The 16,469-nt window shown below is 38.1% G+C and overlaps 1 protein-coding gene across 2 annotated transcripts in view; it reads left to right on the top strand.

Annotated features, from left to right (window-relative positions):
• Positions 1 to 16,469, top strand: part of RBM25 (RNA binding motif protein 25) — a 32,820-nt gene that overhangs the window by 2,075 nt on the left and 14,276 nt on the right. For both annotated transcript variants that reach the window (XM_030949096.1, XM_030949095.1), the window contains exons 2-7: positions 4,665 to 4,785; positions 8,361 to 8,410; positions 9,874 to 10,044; positions 10,337 to 10,394; positions 11,506 to 11,666; positions 14,277 to 14,459. In XM_030949096.1, the coding sequence (XP_030804956.1) occupies positions 4,680 to 4,785; positions 8,361 to 8,410; positions 9,874 to 10,044; positions 10,337 to 10,394; positions 11,506 to 11,666; positions 14,277 to 14,459 (729 nt within the window). In that variant the 5' untranslated portion in view covers positions 4,665 to 4,679. The remainder of the gene's footprint in view (positions 1 to 4,664; positions 4,786 to 8,360; positions 8,411 to 9,873; positions 10,045 to 10,336; positions 10,395 to 11,505; positions 11,667 to 14,276; positions 14,460 to 16,469) is intronic.

Raw genomic sequence — 16,469 nt, 5'->3', positions numbered from 1 at the left:
TTTCTAAATAAATAAAACTTTTGCACATAAAGTTTCTGATGTCTAAACAGAGATACTAATATAAATCCTGTAACTGGTAGAATTACGACACTGCCCTCACTAGATGATGGAATTGTTAATTTAAAATATGTTCTTTACCAGAAATTTTTATTGAGTTTAGGTTCTGCTTATGGCATATCTCTTCATCCCTATTTTTAAAAAAATAGGATCAGTAAAACAGAAGGTTAAAAGAATGCTATGATTAAAAAGAAATTACTGTGCTAACAGTGCAGCCAGACCAGTACAATCTCAGTCCCCTCTTATTGGGACTTCTAGGAGTCAGAGGTGATAAAGAAGAAACAGGGCAGCGGTGTCTGGGTGGCGGTGACCCTTTTTCATAGTAGTTTTGAGTTCTGTGTGGACTCAGACGCTTGACTCCAGCCCTAAGGTGAGCTGTCTGCATTTGATCAGTTGTAAATCAGAGCCAGCATGTTCCTATTGGACAGAGCTCCATCCCAGCAGGGATCTCACCATGACAGGATTAACCAGTCTCAATGGATTTTACCAAACCTTAGAACCTATGGATATATCCCTGTACTCTCTCCAAGTTTCAGGAAATTGATGCACATTGCTCTGCATATTGCTTGGTTCTACCAGGACTTAAGTCAGAAGTGCAGTGTAGAAAGCAGCTGAATTCCTTCTGGGCCAAAGCTGAACCTGGAATATTATAGCTGTGTTTATGTAGTACTTGCCTTAATAGCTCAGGCTGTTTTTGAGCTGGGTCTGCATAGAGTAAACTTAGGTGTTTTGCCATCAATTTTATAATTATTCTGCAGCTTAGAGAAATGGCCCAAGGCTAATAAAGTGTTCCCCTATGTTACTGTGTTCCCTTGGATCAAGGGTGTGCTCTTGAAGAAAGTCTCACAGTCATCATTACTTAGGAAGTTTATTTCATATTGGTTTGTGCTATTGCAGTGGATAAGCTGGATTCCTTTTGGATGAAAATATATTAAAAATGCACTCATACCTACAAACTGGCATTTGTTTTAGTGGGGTTGGCCTCCCCAAAACATGTAGTGTAGACATTAGGGTCCACATTTCCATTAGTTTTGTTTAACAGACTTGTTCTTGTTGTATTGCTTGCTGGCACAGACGCAGCCTAAACTGGCTGCACTTTGAGTCTGAGACCTGACATAAATCCATCATTTTGGGAGGTAAAGATGTTATTTCAGTATTTTGAGTGTTATCGGGCCAGTTGACCACTGCTTTTCTTTCTCCTGTATTTTTGTGACCACTGTAACATTCATACAAGTTAAACTCTTGCTTAGAGAGCTGCTACTTAAACTGCAGCTGTCAAGAATGCTGCTTACATTCAGTTTCACTAGAGGCAATACTTCCTTAAGTCAGCTGAGGTTTTAAAAATATGTCAGGACTGTTTAGTTTCTTATTTAGACATTTGAATAAGTTGGGGAAGTTGGAAGATCACCATGTACATTCCTGAGATCACAGTAAATGTATCAGAAATTAATCACTGAACTGTACTGGCAAGGTAGGAAGACAGTCTGCAGAGAAGTTCAAGATACTGTCCCTGAGATGTGTGCAAGTGTATTCTACATAGATCCAGCTTAGCATCTCCTAAATTTTCATACCTAACCTTTGATTTGTAGTTGCTTAGAAATTTGATGCAGAGCCCCTCTGACTGTTGAAAGAGGATCTACGTTTTTGGTGTGTTCTCTAGCTCCTGACAGAAAAGGATGTGTTGTGCAGTTCCTTTGATTGTGGTATCTTGGATGCATCTTCCTCCCTTGTCCAGATCTCTCACTTCTCCAGTGAGCAGTTTCACTCCTGGTGTCTCAGTCCTCACAGCTTTCATAACGGCGTTCTCTCTGCTGCTTTCACATTAGCAGTTACACAGAGTAGTGAGACGGAGACCCGGGCTTTCCTTAGTTCTACTTTTGATCTTAAATGCCACAGGCAGCAGAGTTGCTAGGGTTGGTCCATGTAAGAATTAAGTCAGTAAGAGCAGCTTTCTAGCTGCTCTGAAAATAATTGTACATCTATGGGGGGTGGGGGGAGAAAGAAGGGAGTGCTTTGAAATGGACTGTTGAAGCCCTGTATGTAACAGTGTGTTCCACATCATCTGCCCAAAAAGATTGAAAGACTAAGTTTGTTCGCTTCTTACTGCCTTTCTCCTTTTATGAAGCAGCAGTAACTTAGTTGACTGCTAAATCTTTGGGTTTTTAATTTAAATGATTAAAAACCCCAACCAAACAGTCCCTTCTCTGTGCATATTTAACATCCACTGGCTATGGTATGTTTCAGCATCTTTTAATTCAAAGAACTGATGCACTTCTTAGTCCCCGGGCTTTTTTTGTTGGCATCTCCAAAGCAATGGCTCAGATAAAGTGCTTATCAGAGTGAGAGAAGGGGTTGCACCTACAGGCAGCCTGGAAAATTACTTCGCCAGTTATTCTTACATGTTTTACAGACCATGCATTAACATTGTGTGGACCTCCGATGGTGCAACTCTGTTGTAGCCTGTTTAGAAACATTTCAGACCCAGTAGCTTATTGTTTGTACCATCTGCCCCAAAATAGCTTTGAATTTCATCCAGTTGTTTATCAGCTTGAAATGTAGGTACGAATTGGGAGCCTTAAAGATCTTAATTTTGTGGGTTTTCTGTTGGTTATTTTTTTGTGTGTGTGTGAAAGTTTGAAGTAGTGATACCAAGGCAGATAAGGGAGTTCTGTTCCCTTCCATACCATACAAGTTCCAGATTCTAGATGAATGTCAGCTGATGTACATGTAGTCTGAGGAGACAGTAAGTAACTTTTTAAAAAATAAAATGGCATACATATTTGCTGCTTTTCTTATACGGTTTTAAAAATTCAGGAATTGCAGAAAGGAAATGTGTCCTTAGGCATATGGATTCTAAAAGGGAGGGGAGGTTTTATCTTTATTAGATTGCATAAAAGCTTTATTGAACAGTTGGAAAAATGTTACATTTGCTCTCTTATTTCTTCTGCCATCTTAGACCTTGTGTCACAGGAGTGTTCATAGTTTTGCCTGGTGATATTATTGATAAATGCCCTTAGGGGTTAATGAATGCCCTCATCACATACCTTGTGTAATTTATGTAGTTGTAAATGTTTCCTTGGATGACTTATATGATAGGGTTACATTACGTTACATACACATTACATATTTTAGAAGGTATTACTAAATACATCTGGGTTTCTCTTTCATCCTTTCCAGTCTGCTATATACATTTATCTCTCATAGTTGTTTTCAGAATCTGAGGGAATAAAGTTTTTCTATGTGGCTATGTTATTAGAATTTTTTACATCTTTCAGATGTACCTGCTATTATGGTAGAGTACTGATACTGTCTTTTACTTCTAGTTTTTAATACTAATGGCTTTGCTCTTGAATAAGTCTGGAAGCTACATCTGTCTCCAGCAAAGAGCAAAAAAATGTTCAGTGCCAGTGTGTTCCTGGCTTGAAGAAAGCATGTTACAATCTACAGTTCTGTTGCATGTATCAGGATTTTGCTTAACATAACTCTTTTTCTCCAGACAGCCTTGCTTGAGTTTTGACTCACGGTTGCCTGTTTGGAAAGCAGTTGCAGTGCAGATCCGTCACTGTAGGTTGTAAGGCAGCCTATAGAGTCCAATGAGAAACGCAAATGTTTCTGCCGACAGCTTACTGGGTTCTTGTCACTTGTGATACTGTGTCTTCATGATTCATATCCACATGATCCACTGTGTGTGAATTTCTCCAATGCTTCCTCACTGCACTGTGAATGTAGGTATATGCTCAGCAACAATATTGTGACCACTTTTGGTTTCTTTAGACCTGAGGGCCAGCCTTCCATGAAGACTTGACTGTGTAAGGTTACTGAAACAATACTGGAAGCAAGAATGCATGCCTTAGTTGTATTAAGGGTGATCTTGAGTGTTTTATGACTGGGGGGTCTCTGTTTCAGGGTCAGTAATATGCATGTAAAATAATAATCTGAATAGAAAAGGGTGTTTGAAATGATCTTTACTCTCTATGGGAGCATGTTGACCCTCAGCTCATGGGCTAATGTCCAAGTTGTGCTCTAGGAGATTTTTGGACTGGGAAGTTAAAAATAGATCACAGAACCCTCTTTGAAGCTTTTAACTCTCTCTCTGCTGGGATTTGAGAATCTCCCCAATGTCATCTTAAATACAGCTCCCGTTGGTGCTGAGCATTGCAAATGTCCCACTTCTTTCTGGTGTCTTGTTCTACAGTTGTATTGTGTGTGATCATTTCTTGTACAACAGAACTACTTGCTCTATTGAAAATGTGTTACAAGATCAGTTTTGCTTTCTAATACTGCAAAGATAGCTTTATTTTAAAGAAACTGTACAAACTGTTAAATGCTCTTATTGGTATGAGGAATCAGATATAGCTTTGTTTTTCACTTCATTCTGATACATTTCCTTAGAAGTGCTGTTTTTAATTGAGAGAGAAGACTTTTACTACATCTCTAACATAATTGAATAGCTGGGGAAAAAAAAGTTGAAAAAAAAAAGTTTTAGTTTGTAGTTGAATGTCCATATAAAAATTTTAAATAATTACAGACATTTACCACTTCACTGCTTTTGTAATTCACATTTGGGAACTGACTAGTATAAGTTTCCTTTTCTGTTTTTTTTACAGATTGTGACTGCAAGAATGTCTTTTCCACCTCATTTGAATCGCCCTCCTATGGGAATCCCAACGCTTCCCCCTGGGATCCCACCTCCACAGTTTCCTGGCTTTCCTCCACCTGTACCTCCTGGTAAGTTATATTAATATATTATTCTGAATTCCTTTAAAAGCCAGGAACTTTTGTAAATAATATATCTTGGTAACTCTGATTTGTGTACATTGCAGTTGAGGTTCTAGTTTTCCCACAGATAATGTCATGTGAGCAAGCTCCTTTTGGTCTGCCAACGACTGTTTACATTTGACCAGAAATGAAATACTGGACTTTTCTTTTGCCTTTATTCAAGACTGAAGCTGAGTGGTGATTTCTGTTTATATTAGGTGCTCCGAAGCCAACGTTTTGACAGTAATCCATTGTAATGGCCTTTGGAAACTCTTGGGTATGCTGAGTATGTGTAATGTGAAAATAGAGGAGTAACTTTCAACTCAACTTTGTTGAGTTGTTTTTCTCCATTTTAATGTCCCACTTTCTTTTATTTTGCTTCTTGTATTCTTTCCTTTAAACATCTTGCAAATTTACAGTTAGCTTTATAATTTCTTCTGATCTTCCCAAAATTATTGCTACCTTTTTTCTTTGTTCATCTCTAAGATCAGCCTCTGGTTTTTGAGTTGAGATTTTATCTTGTTGGTCTGAAACAGCTTGCTTTCTGTACATTGTGAGTATATATAACGATGACTTGAGGTGGGAGAGGGGAAGACATCAGAGAATTACCTCTTCAGAATTCATCAGAAGAACTGCAGAAAATAACTCCTGTGATGTCTATATTGTCTTAAACTGTGTTGTACAGGAGTGTTTTTTAGACAATAGAGGCATTCAAAAAACAGATTTCTGCACATCATTTATCAGGCTAATTTTACTTGCATTAATTTTTCTAAAGATTTTTCTTGAGAACCGTGAGATGTTACCTGTTTTCTGATAAAGGCAGAGTTCTTGCTTAGGTAGCATCCTGACATCAAAAATTTCAGGTTGAATTTTAAAATTATACCTCTTATTTTTTCTAGCTCCAGTTTGTGTATACTAGTGTATAAAACACCAGATACTTAAGAAAAAATCTTTCTGAAATTTATTTTAAAATGCCTGTTATAATTTTTGGCTATGAACATTTTGCTTCTTAGCATGTGTGACAAAGATCTTTTTGTTCTCTTGTGTTTAAATAGTCTCATTTTAGTATTAGGAATCTAAATAGTATGTAGAGTGGAGAAGACTGGTATTAGGTGAGAATAAAGCTTTTGTCTGCATAAGAGAAACATGATTTGCTTGCCTGTGCAGACAACATATTTTGTCTTGCAGAGGATGTGGATCTCACTTCTTAGTATGAGCACATCAGTAGAGCTGAAAATGCCACAGATTTTATGAAATCTGCTCTGAATTTAGTCTGTATGTAAGATCGCAATTGTAGTGACTTACAATATTATCTTTAGCTAGCTGTTTGGTCAAAAATTAATGTCTTAGTTACCTCAGCCTTTAATTTTTTGAAGATTTTCAGCTGGAGTAGTTTGCTTGCATAATAATGAAGTTAGGAAGGTGGTTTGTTTTGCTTAAAAATACAGTTGCTGAAAACAGGAAGTTCTAGCATTTCCCAATATTAGTGTGGAAGATTTGATAAGGAGGTGATTCTGATAAATCTCTGAAGATTACTGGATACCACTAAGGTGTAAAAAAACCCCATTTTGCATGCCAGAAATGCTGTAACAGGTCAGACCTGCAGTCCATATAGGCTGATGCAGTGTGTGGCAATGGGACTAGAAGGCAATATTTAGGGTGGGCATGTATGCCTGTCTGCTTTCTGAGTCTGTTGCTTCATACGCCGGTAGTGTTGGGGATCTTCAAGTATGATCTTCTGGTTGTTCTTTGTCTTCTTCTGGACCTGTCATTTGTGAACATTTTGGAATTTTTTACTCTGTTCATCTCTGTCACCTCTTAAACCAAATTTGAAAAGTTCATTAACTGCTGTGAAAAGTGCTACTTTCTTAAGTCTATCTTTAAACTCGCTGCCTAGTCAGTGTCTCCCTCCTGCCCCAGTTCTGATGTGGAAGTCGGGCAGGTTGAGTTCAGTTGTTCTGTACACCTCAGCCACGTTCCATGCCTTGCAAACCTCCACACTCAAAGAGTGTGGAGGGTGCAACGTTCCCTAATAAAGCAGCTGCTTCACCAGTGCAGTGAAGTCATGTAGGTGCTGTTCTGTGAGGCTGGGCAGCCTTGGTTTGCAGAGACCAGATCTGTAGGCCTTACTCAAAACTCGGTGCACCAAGCTTTTCTGTAGCAGCTAAACGATGCCTTTATGGTCATTATATTTCCTGACAATGCCCAATATTTCAGTGGATTTTTGTGGCTTCTGCTAAACATTGGGCAGATAATTCTATGAAACTATCAGTGGTAACACAAGTGTGTTTGCTGAGCTGTAACTTTAAAAGCCATTGTGATAATTATATTCATTATAGGGCTGCATGACCAGTCTTGCTTGTGAGTAGTTGCTACAGCCTGTGAGATGCTGTGGTGTATTAAAACAGAGAACATGGGAGAGCAATACAGTTTAGATTGTCTAAATGATTTGGAAGAAGAAGAGGTAGTATGACCTTAATATGAAGTGACCGAGGAAGAGAATTGAGAGCTGGAGAAAATAAAAACATAAATAAAGCAAAACCAGAGTGGATGAGGAAAAAACTGGAAAGGATGTCTGAGGAGAAGTATTCTAAGACTAAACACTAGAGAGAGTGGGGGAACAAGTCCAGGGGCAGTAGGTTGCAGAAATTTGTTTAGAATTTTCTGAATACAACAGTAAGGGAAGGATTGAGAGGGAAAAAACAATGGAAGTCTGTAGAATGAAAAAAAAAAAGGAGATACAGGATTCCTGTGAAGAACATGAGATTGACCTCACTGTTCTCAAGTGTCAATGTGTTTGCTGATGAACAAGTAGTTTTGAGGAAATCCATTCACTTAATATATTTAACCTCTAGCAGCTGTCATGTAAAGAGCCTTTCTAATGATCAGATATTGGCTCATGAAAGTGCTTAAAGCTGCTAGTGAATTTGGTAGTGTAAAAGAAGTTTCATCTCATTAAATATTAATTTAAAATATTATTTAATATTAATGAATATTATTAAAATTCTGTATTGTTTTAAATTAGGTGTTGGAGACTGCCAATTGAAGTGTTCAGCAGCTTCTCCGTAGAGGTTTTTTATGCTGCCTTTATTAAGCTATTCCATAAATAGTGGCATGAAGCCTGGTGCCGTTCTCTACAGGACCTCATCCCTAAAGCCATGTGCAAAACCATTGTACTTGTGGGAATTGTGTAAGCTGGGAACGAGATCATCTGTAGGGCATCAGCTGCCTTTGCTCTCAAGAATTCCCTGCCTCATTTATCACCCCACTGTCTTCTAGAACAATACTGTGGCTTGAATATGCTCTGGAAATAGATTTGTGTGTGACAAAGTTGAAATGTTAATACCAGAAAGTGACCAGGATGCCTATGGTATGTTATATATTCACTTCCTTGGAATGCTTGAGGAATTACTGGTAATCAGTACTGTGAAATTCTTAGTTGACCAAAATTGCTGTCTAGTTTGAAAATCATGTCTGCAATTATTGCATTTGTATTCATCAGTTCTCAACAGTGCAGACTAATATTAACGTATTGTCTTTCTCAGGAACCCCTATGATTCCTGTACCAATGGGCATCATGGCTCCTGCTCCAACTGTAAGTATTACAGTAGGGATGAGATTATAGCCAAATAAAATTGAGAGTAAAACTTAGTATATGTCACCAGTGTTTTTGTTTTGCTCTGTTCTGTCAGAATTATATTATGGAAGAACATGCTTAATTTTAAATGCAGCTATAATGCAAATGTTGTGCTGATTTCTCACCTAGACAAAGTTTGAAGTAATGTCTGGAGACAACAGCTGCAGAGGTGAAGCAATTATTGTTCTTGCAAGAAGACATACTTCTCTAAAATACAGTGAAGCCAACACAGTGAAAGGCTTTGTCTTTGGATCATGTGTGCTCTTCCTGTGCAGTACAGTTAGATCAGGGAGATTCCAGGTGTCTTACTCTGGAGTTTGTAGCCCTGACATAGTACCCTGGAGGCATTACCTCATCCAGATTTATGAGGCCATCACACAGCACTGCTAGGTTGTCCAAAAACATGTGATTTGACAAGCTTACAGATAAGGTTGTTGTCTCCATGTTGCAGGAAAAGGAATAGTTGCATGTAATATCCATCTGTGGAAAAGCAAATGAAAGGTTTCTTTGTCTATGTTACAAATTTCAAGTTGGAAGGGAGGTTTATGATTTTTGGGTGGAAAAAATTGCGCTTTAAAATATAAACGTTTCTTCTTGACTTCAGTGTGAGTTACCATTTGTGTGATTTTCCAGGAATGAAATCTCCCCAAACTACAGAAATTTTGGATAGCTTGTATTATCTCCTATTGGAGGGTATGTTCATGGTAATCAGTTTAAGACAGAGATACTGAAACAAATTTATTATTCAGTTTTGTGATTAGAATAACTTTTAGTAAGTGACACTTCTAGAAAGGTGTTCTGAGAAGAGAGGCTATGCATAAGAACTATTAACTCTTAGGTGAAAGAAGTGTAGCAAAATTGAGCAGATGATCCTGCCTATCTTTGTACAGTTAATTTACAGATGTTTGCTCCTTAACCTAAAGAGGCTTTGTGTTGTGTGTTTATTAAATAAAGCAGTAGTGTTTATTCACTGTGTGGAAGCTTTAAGATCATGTGTCATGTGTCTGTTGAAGTCTTTGAGCCAGAGTTACTTTTTTATTCACAGCTTTGTTTTTACACTATTAGGTAAGGTAATTCAACTTCCAGTGACTCAAATGTTGCAAACTTGTTATTTGTAGGAGAAATAATACCTAGTGTTATTGTATGCTCACCTTGAGACCTCCTGTGGCTGTGTTCAGTTATCTTTTGTTAGCTTCCTTTGCCAGAAAATGGCCATCTTTTTGTGTTGTAGAAAGTATTAAAGCCTGAACTGCTTATTGGTGTCTTACTCCATAAGCCTAACTGAGGTTTGTATGAAAATTCAAATTTGAAATAAGGGTGCATCCCTAAGTCTCATGTCTTACCAATTAAAAAAAAAAAAAAACCAAAAAACAAACCAGTCCAATGCTTTATTTTACAACTTCTTCTCCTCCTCCTCATAGGTGTTAGTCCCTACCACAGTATCTATGGTTGGAAAACATTTGGGAGTCAGAAAAGATCATCCCGGCTTAAAGAACAAAGAAAATGATGAAAACTGCGGTCCCACTACTACTGTTTTTGTAGGCAACATTTCAGAGAAGGCCTCAGACATGCTCATACGGCAGCTTCTAGCAGTAAGTACACAGACTGCTTATTAAATTTCATCCCTGGCTGATGAATAAAGGACCCACAAGCAATGTGAAACTTAAAGTAGAGGTATTCTCACTCACTGGAATAGCAGCCCACTATGCCTGAATCTGAAAATGGAGAGTACAGCTTTTTGACACTATAGATGTCTATGAATACAGACGTATTTTATTTTTAGTAGAGTTTACCCTGTTTTAATTTTATAATATTTTGCAAAAAGGGGTCACATTTTTGTAATGCTTTGAATATAATAATTAATGATACTTCTCTTAATTGCAGAAATGTGGTTTGGTTTTGAGTTGGAAGAGAGTGCAAGGGGCATCTGGAAAACTTCAAGGTAAATGTTCATGCTTTTCAAAATCTCTAGATATCCTTTTTTTTATTAGCTGGCAGTATTTTAATATTGTGACACATTGCTGTTCTTAATAATTTTACATTTTAAGATGCTGTAAAATGATAGCTGTGAAATGCTTTCTAGTAAAGGGGTAGTATTTTCTGGATCTGAGAATAAAATAATATAATTAAGAATGGTTAAATGGAAAGATGTCTTGGGAGCCTAGTTTGCTTATCTTTCTTTTTTGAAGCTGATGATTGTATAGACTATTCCTGAGAAAGCTTTGCCACTTTGGACTTAGCCCCCAAAGAAAGATACTATTCTAACACTTCTACAAGTCACTTCCAATAATATGTATTGTGCTTCTCTATGAAGGAGGTTTTCCTGATGTAAAATTTACCTTTCCTATTGTCAAGTTGAACTGATTGAATTTTTGTGACCTTTTCAAAGTGACTGCAGGAAACAATTTTTGTTACTATTTTTTTGCTGTATTTTTGTATCTTGCTAGGTTTATGGGTTTTTTTTCTTTTTAAGGATGTAGTTCAATTTCTTCAGTTTTTTTATCTCTCACACTTTTATTTTGCTGTCAAAAATGTTTTTCTCATTTAACAGTTTTATGTAACTGTTGTGAAGAACCTAGTTTGAATATTTGAAAGTTTGAAACCCTTCCCTCTAGTTTAACAATGAGCTGTTGATTGATGCCCTTGGTCATCAGACAATTGCAAATCCACCTGAGATGTCATCATATAGACTGCATTTTTTAGTTAAGACAGATATGTCAAAATCTTTACAAACACAATCATAGTGTCATTTGAGTTGGAAGGGACCTTTTAAAGTTCATCTAGTCCAACCCCCTTTGAAGGGCAGGAACAGCTTCAACTAGATCAGGTTGCTCAGAGCCCCATCCAACCTGACCATGGAAGTTTCCAGGCATGGGACATCTACAACGTGTGTACTGGTTCCATCTTATTTATTGGACTGTTAATTATATCAAAGATGAGTTCAGTGGGTGTACGTTGAGTTTTAATGATGTGTACTCCTGGCTTTTTTAAACAAAGTAAATTACCTGAAGAGCTTTAATGTGTTTACTTCTCATTTCAATCATCCATTTCAGCCTTTGGATTTTGTGAGTACAAAGAACCAGATTCTACCCTACGAGCACTGAGACTACTCCATGACCTCCAGATTGGAGAGAAGAAGCTGCTTGTCAAAGTTGATGCAAAGACTAAGGCTCAGCTAGATGAATGGAAAGCAAAGAAAAAGGCATCTAATGGGGTATGTATATAATGTGTGATTTGCACTCTTTTAGTAGAATGTCAGTGTAACGTTACTTTCTAGATCAGATTGTGAGCATGTCTGTTTCTACTTCTTTCTGTGTCTTTTATTGATTTTAGGATTCTGCCAGATTCACATTAGTGAGTCTGAAGATACGTTGAAAGGCAGAGAAATGTCAGCTCTTAATTCCATAGTGTTTGAACTTACCTGCAAGCTACAACTACATTTCTAGAATCAATTCTGTAATTCATTATGAAGTGCAGTAGGATTTGTTGTATGTTTTGATTCTGTTGCCTCATTTTTGTTTAGAAACTCTTGAAAGTGCTTAAACCCTAGAAGAAGTTACTCTGTCAATCTGTAAATTTGCTGTCTGAGGGGAATTGATGATCTTTTGGAACAAATAAATGAAAAGGAAAGAAGTAGATTGTTCACTAGAAGAGACAGGTATCAGGCAGTGGGCTGCTTTCAGACATTTAGTAGAGGGGAAAATTGCTTTTGTACTATCCCTTTCTAAAGCTAAGGACCTGCTCTGGAATAATTGCAGATATTTGCTGTGTTGAATTCTTATTGAGATGCAAAGATACTTAATTGACAAGCTTTCATTGAAGTTAATGGTGTCTGTTTCTTTGCTGAAAGGAACTTTTGCTGTATTTCAACCCAAATCAAGTTGGGCTTTGTCTCTTAACTCCTAAAGTTTTGTATGTGCTTTAAGATACAACTTAAAACCAGTTTTTTTCTGTAAAGTCAAAGTGAGAAGAGGCTCTAGTTTAGAAAACTAAAAATTCTAATAATGCTGTAGCAAGTAAATTTTAAAAATTTCAGTCTGGAATTTTTCTTAAATGTGTGTAGATTATAGTGCAAACACAGATACTTTTATTTCATTTTACCTAACCAGAAGTAGAGGCATAATGATGACTTGAAGTTCTTGACATATTTTTGACTGGATATCCTGTGTTTGGGATGAAATCCAATAGCTTAGGAAAGCAGAGTCCGAACTTTGTGAGATTTGAATGGAGTACTGTACGAGCTCTTAGCCTAGGTAAGGGCTTGATTGGACTGCCCTTTCATTCTGTACTTGTTTCATGTTGGCATCACCTGTGATACTGTGTTTCACAGCTGATGTTACAAACAAGCTTTAAAGTATTTCTGGAGCTCTTGTACATCTCTCCGGAATTTTGTTTTCTGTGAGTTACAGTCAGTCTGGGGGGATTGATGGTAATGCAGCAGCAGGTACTGTTTGTGACTTTGGTGAAGGCAACTGTATGAGAACTGTATGGTAGAATGAGATTAACTCCATAGTTTTTGTTGGGTCTTACTGGATTTGGCTGGTTTTTTGCTCCTTTTTGTGGTGGTGCAAAGAAAGGCTGTGAATTGCTGAGGAGTATTGATGAAGTGCATTGTGATCAAACTGCTTGCAATTCCTTCATACCATCATTGGTGTGCTGGTGCCACTTGGATCCAAAAGTTTCAAATTTTCTCGAATATTTTGAACTAAGAAATCAAACGTATAAACTACAACATGATTTCATACAGAGACACACCAAGCAAACCTTTATCGTATTAGCTGCTCTCCCTGATCACTTCTTCTCCCTGGATCTCTTCAATTCCACCCCCTGTCACCACCTTCTAGCTCTTTTCAGCCTGCTTCTCCTTGGCTTGGCAGCTTCTTCAGCTCCAACTGAATCCTCCCTTCCCCCTCATTCTTAGCTGCTGCTCCATCAGACCCTTCCCTCCCCCTCACTTCACCCACCACCTATCGTTTGACGGGATACCCAGCTGGATTCTCAGGTGAGATTCCATTTTTCTAAAAGATTCAGGGGATCGAGAGGTGGGCTGCCTTGCTTGGTGTACACATCATCTTTCCTTGCTTTCACATAAAATGTAGGGGAAGGCACTTCTTTGTGTTCCTTTTCCTCCCTACAAGGTTGAAAGGGGCAAAAAGATGAGGAACTGCAAAGTACTGGATCAACAATAATTTTAACAATAGTTTGTTGTTCAAGGAATGTTTTCCCTAATGATGTTTCTTTAATATAGTTCTCCAATTTGAAGTTGCAGCTTGGAAGTTTTAGGTAGGCATTCGTATTGCATGGCATTTAAGTAGAAGGCTTGGAGGGACTGCTGTTGAAGTGACTTGAAGTTCTGGAACATAAAAGGCAAAACTTTTGACCAAGAGCTGCACTATAGTGATTGCCTTTCTGGGAGCGTGTGGGTGTTATCTCTTTTCCTGTCTACTGCCTTAATCACCATTTTTCTGTTCTATTTTAATATGTTATTTTATTATGCAATCCTACACTTGCTCTCTGCATCCATTCCATAAAACTGTGCAATAAACTGTGGTATTGCCAGTGTGAAAAGATCTGACTAATATAATGCTATTGATAATTACTCATATTTGTAGGTGGTTTGGTTTTCATGTGGTGAGTTGTTTGGGTTTTTTCTTTTCTTTCTTTTTTTTTTTTTTTGTATGTTTTTTTTTTTGTTTGTTTGGGATTTTGCTTTTTTATAGTAAATACTGTAGGGGCATGAATGTGATGATGAAAGGCGAACTTCTGATAAAACAACTATTACTCTCAATTTGGTAAGTCCTGTTACTTTGCCATTTTTCCTTAGAACTCCAGACCAGAGACAACAAATGATGATGATGAAGCACTGGATGAGGAAACGAAGAGAAGAGATCAGATAATTAAAGGGGCCATTGAAGTCTTAATACGAGAATATTCCAGCGAGCTCAATGCCCCCTCCCAGGAATCTGACTCTCACCCCAGGAAGAAGAAAAAGGAAAAGAAGGAGGACGTATGTGTTTTGATTTTGGACAAAACAGATTTTTTTTTTCTTCAACTCACCTTTATATAATGGCCAAACCTTGTGCAAATACTTTAAACCTAAACTTCTGATGAGAAAACAAATCAACAAGCGTTGATGTCAGCAGCAATTCCTTTTTTTTTTTTTTGAGCTGAAAGCTAGTCAGTTATAGACACCATCCCTTCAGGATGGTTTAGGGATTTAAGCACATAAACTTCTTGGAACAACAGGTTTGAATCTGGGCGGGACTGAACCGACCTTTCATCCCTCTGAAGGTGGAAATACTGAATTTAGTGCAGTTTAATCTGTGTATGCTTATAGGGTTTTTCAGATAAGAACTTAAAAAACAACTGTAAAGAGTTCCTGCATACCATCCACTTCCAGTGAAAGATGCCAGGGTGCTATTGTAATGCCACGAATTTGGTAGTTTTTGACAAAATACTTCTCTCTGCTTTTTGAATGCATTCTTGTAGTGTGCCTTGATCCAACTGGTTGCAACTGTCTGCTCATATGTGGAAGCACTTCATTAGTTGTGTATGTCCTTGAAGGGATCCTTCGGGGATGAAAGGCACATTGTAATCTTCCTGCCTTACAAAATCACTTCTAAACACATCTCAGTTTGGCTGGATTTGGTCAGCCAGCTTTCCTATCTTGTGCAATGCAAAAAAAAAAAAATATGTTAAGCAAGAATGAATGTTCTGGTTTAGACCTGCTTCTGTGAATGACCTTTTTATGGATTAAAACAAAATGGAGAAGGGGGAACAAGGATAAGCAAACTCAGACTTAGCTTTTCCAGCAAAGTTTCTAACCATTGGAAAATGGGCTTTCCCACCTACCATTCTGCACCTTATATGAAAGAGAATTGGAAAGAGATGAAAGAGATTGGAAAATTGTTTGACCAAGATTTTTACCCACTTAAGTCTTCTGCAAAGTACCTATTCCAAGGCAATGATGCAGTTTCAAATGCTTGTGGAGTTTAAATGTGGTGCAAGAAACATCTCCCTCAGGGAGCAAGTCTATCTTCCCACAATATTGTTAGTCATGGCCAACCTGAGGTATAAAAGTGCTGAGCTGAGAATTTGTTTTTCTTTCTTCTCCCCCCCTGTGGGAGAAGATGTTTTCTTTGATGACAATTTGCAAATGAGTCGCTGTCTAATGCTATCAGCTGTAATTTTTTTTTGTTGCAAGCACTGTTACAATGTGTATTATCCTGTGGGTAAATATACATATATATGGCCATGAATAATGCCAGGTAGTTAAACATTGTAAGAGACCTTTGCAGTCATGAAGAGCTGGGTGCTGGGTATGTCCCTGTGACAGAGCAATACTCTCTTAGCTCTGTGTTGTGTAGAACTTTACAAATCTGAGCCAGTTGAGTAGCCAAATGAGCTCTTTTAAAATACACAGCACTTGTGGCTTGAAATTGCACCCCATCATCCTTTCCATACTGGGAAGGAACACAAGAAACTTGAAAGTTGCCATCTTTGGCCTGTGTGGATAGAGGTGGGAGTGAAGAGATGGTACTAGCTTCTTGTTCTCTTGTCCATAAAGGAGAGGGGAGACAAAGACTGTTGAGGGTGGGGGGGAAAGGGAAGGTGGATGCAGACGTATTGTGGGGGCGGTGAGGGGGGGGGGCGTGGAAGCTCACCAGCTTTGGGGCTGTTGTCCCTTGAAGGGCTTGGTGTGGAGATGACTCCTGCTGGTGTTAGCAGCAGAGGCTGTTAGTTCTTCTGGGTGAAGGCATGACTGCTATGGGGGAGTTGAAAATGTGTGCGGGGAGCTGAGAGTGAGTGGAATCTGGTTTTCAATTTCAAGCACGGGGAACCTCGCTAATTCGCACTAACTATAAGAGCAGGTGCAATCTACCAAATTCTGCGAATTAGCGAGTAAATGAGATCAAGACATACCCACTGCAAATATACATATTTATTTTGGCAAGTGTAGCTTAGCCTTGTTTCTGATGCTACCGTAGCGTACTAATATCCTGTAGTACACTTGTAA

Source organism: Camarhynchus parvulus, chromosome 5 (genome assembly GCF_901933205.1).
Source record: "Camarhynchus parvulus chromosome 5, STF_HiC, whole genome shotgun sequence".
NCBI lineage: Eukaryota > Metazoa > Chordata > Aves > Passeriformes > Thraupidae > Camarhynchus > Camarhynchus parvulus.
This window is presented reverse-complemented; position numbering and strand designations above follow the sequence as displayed.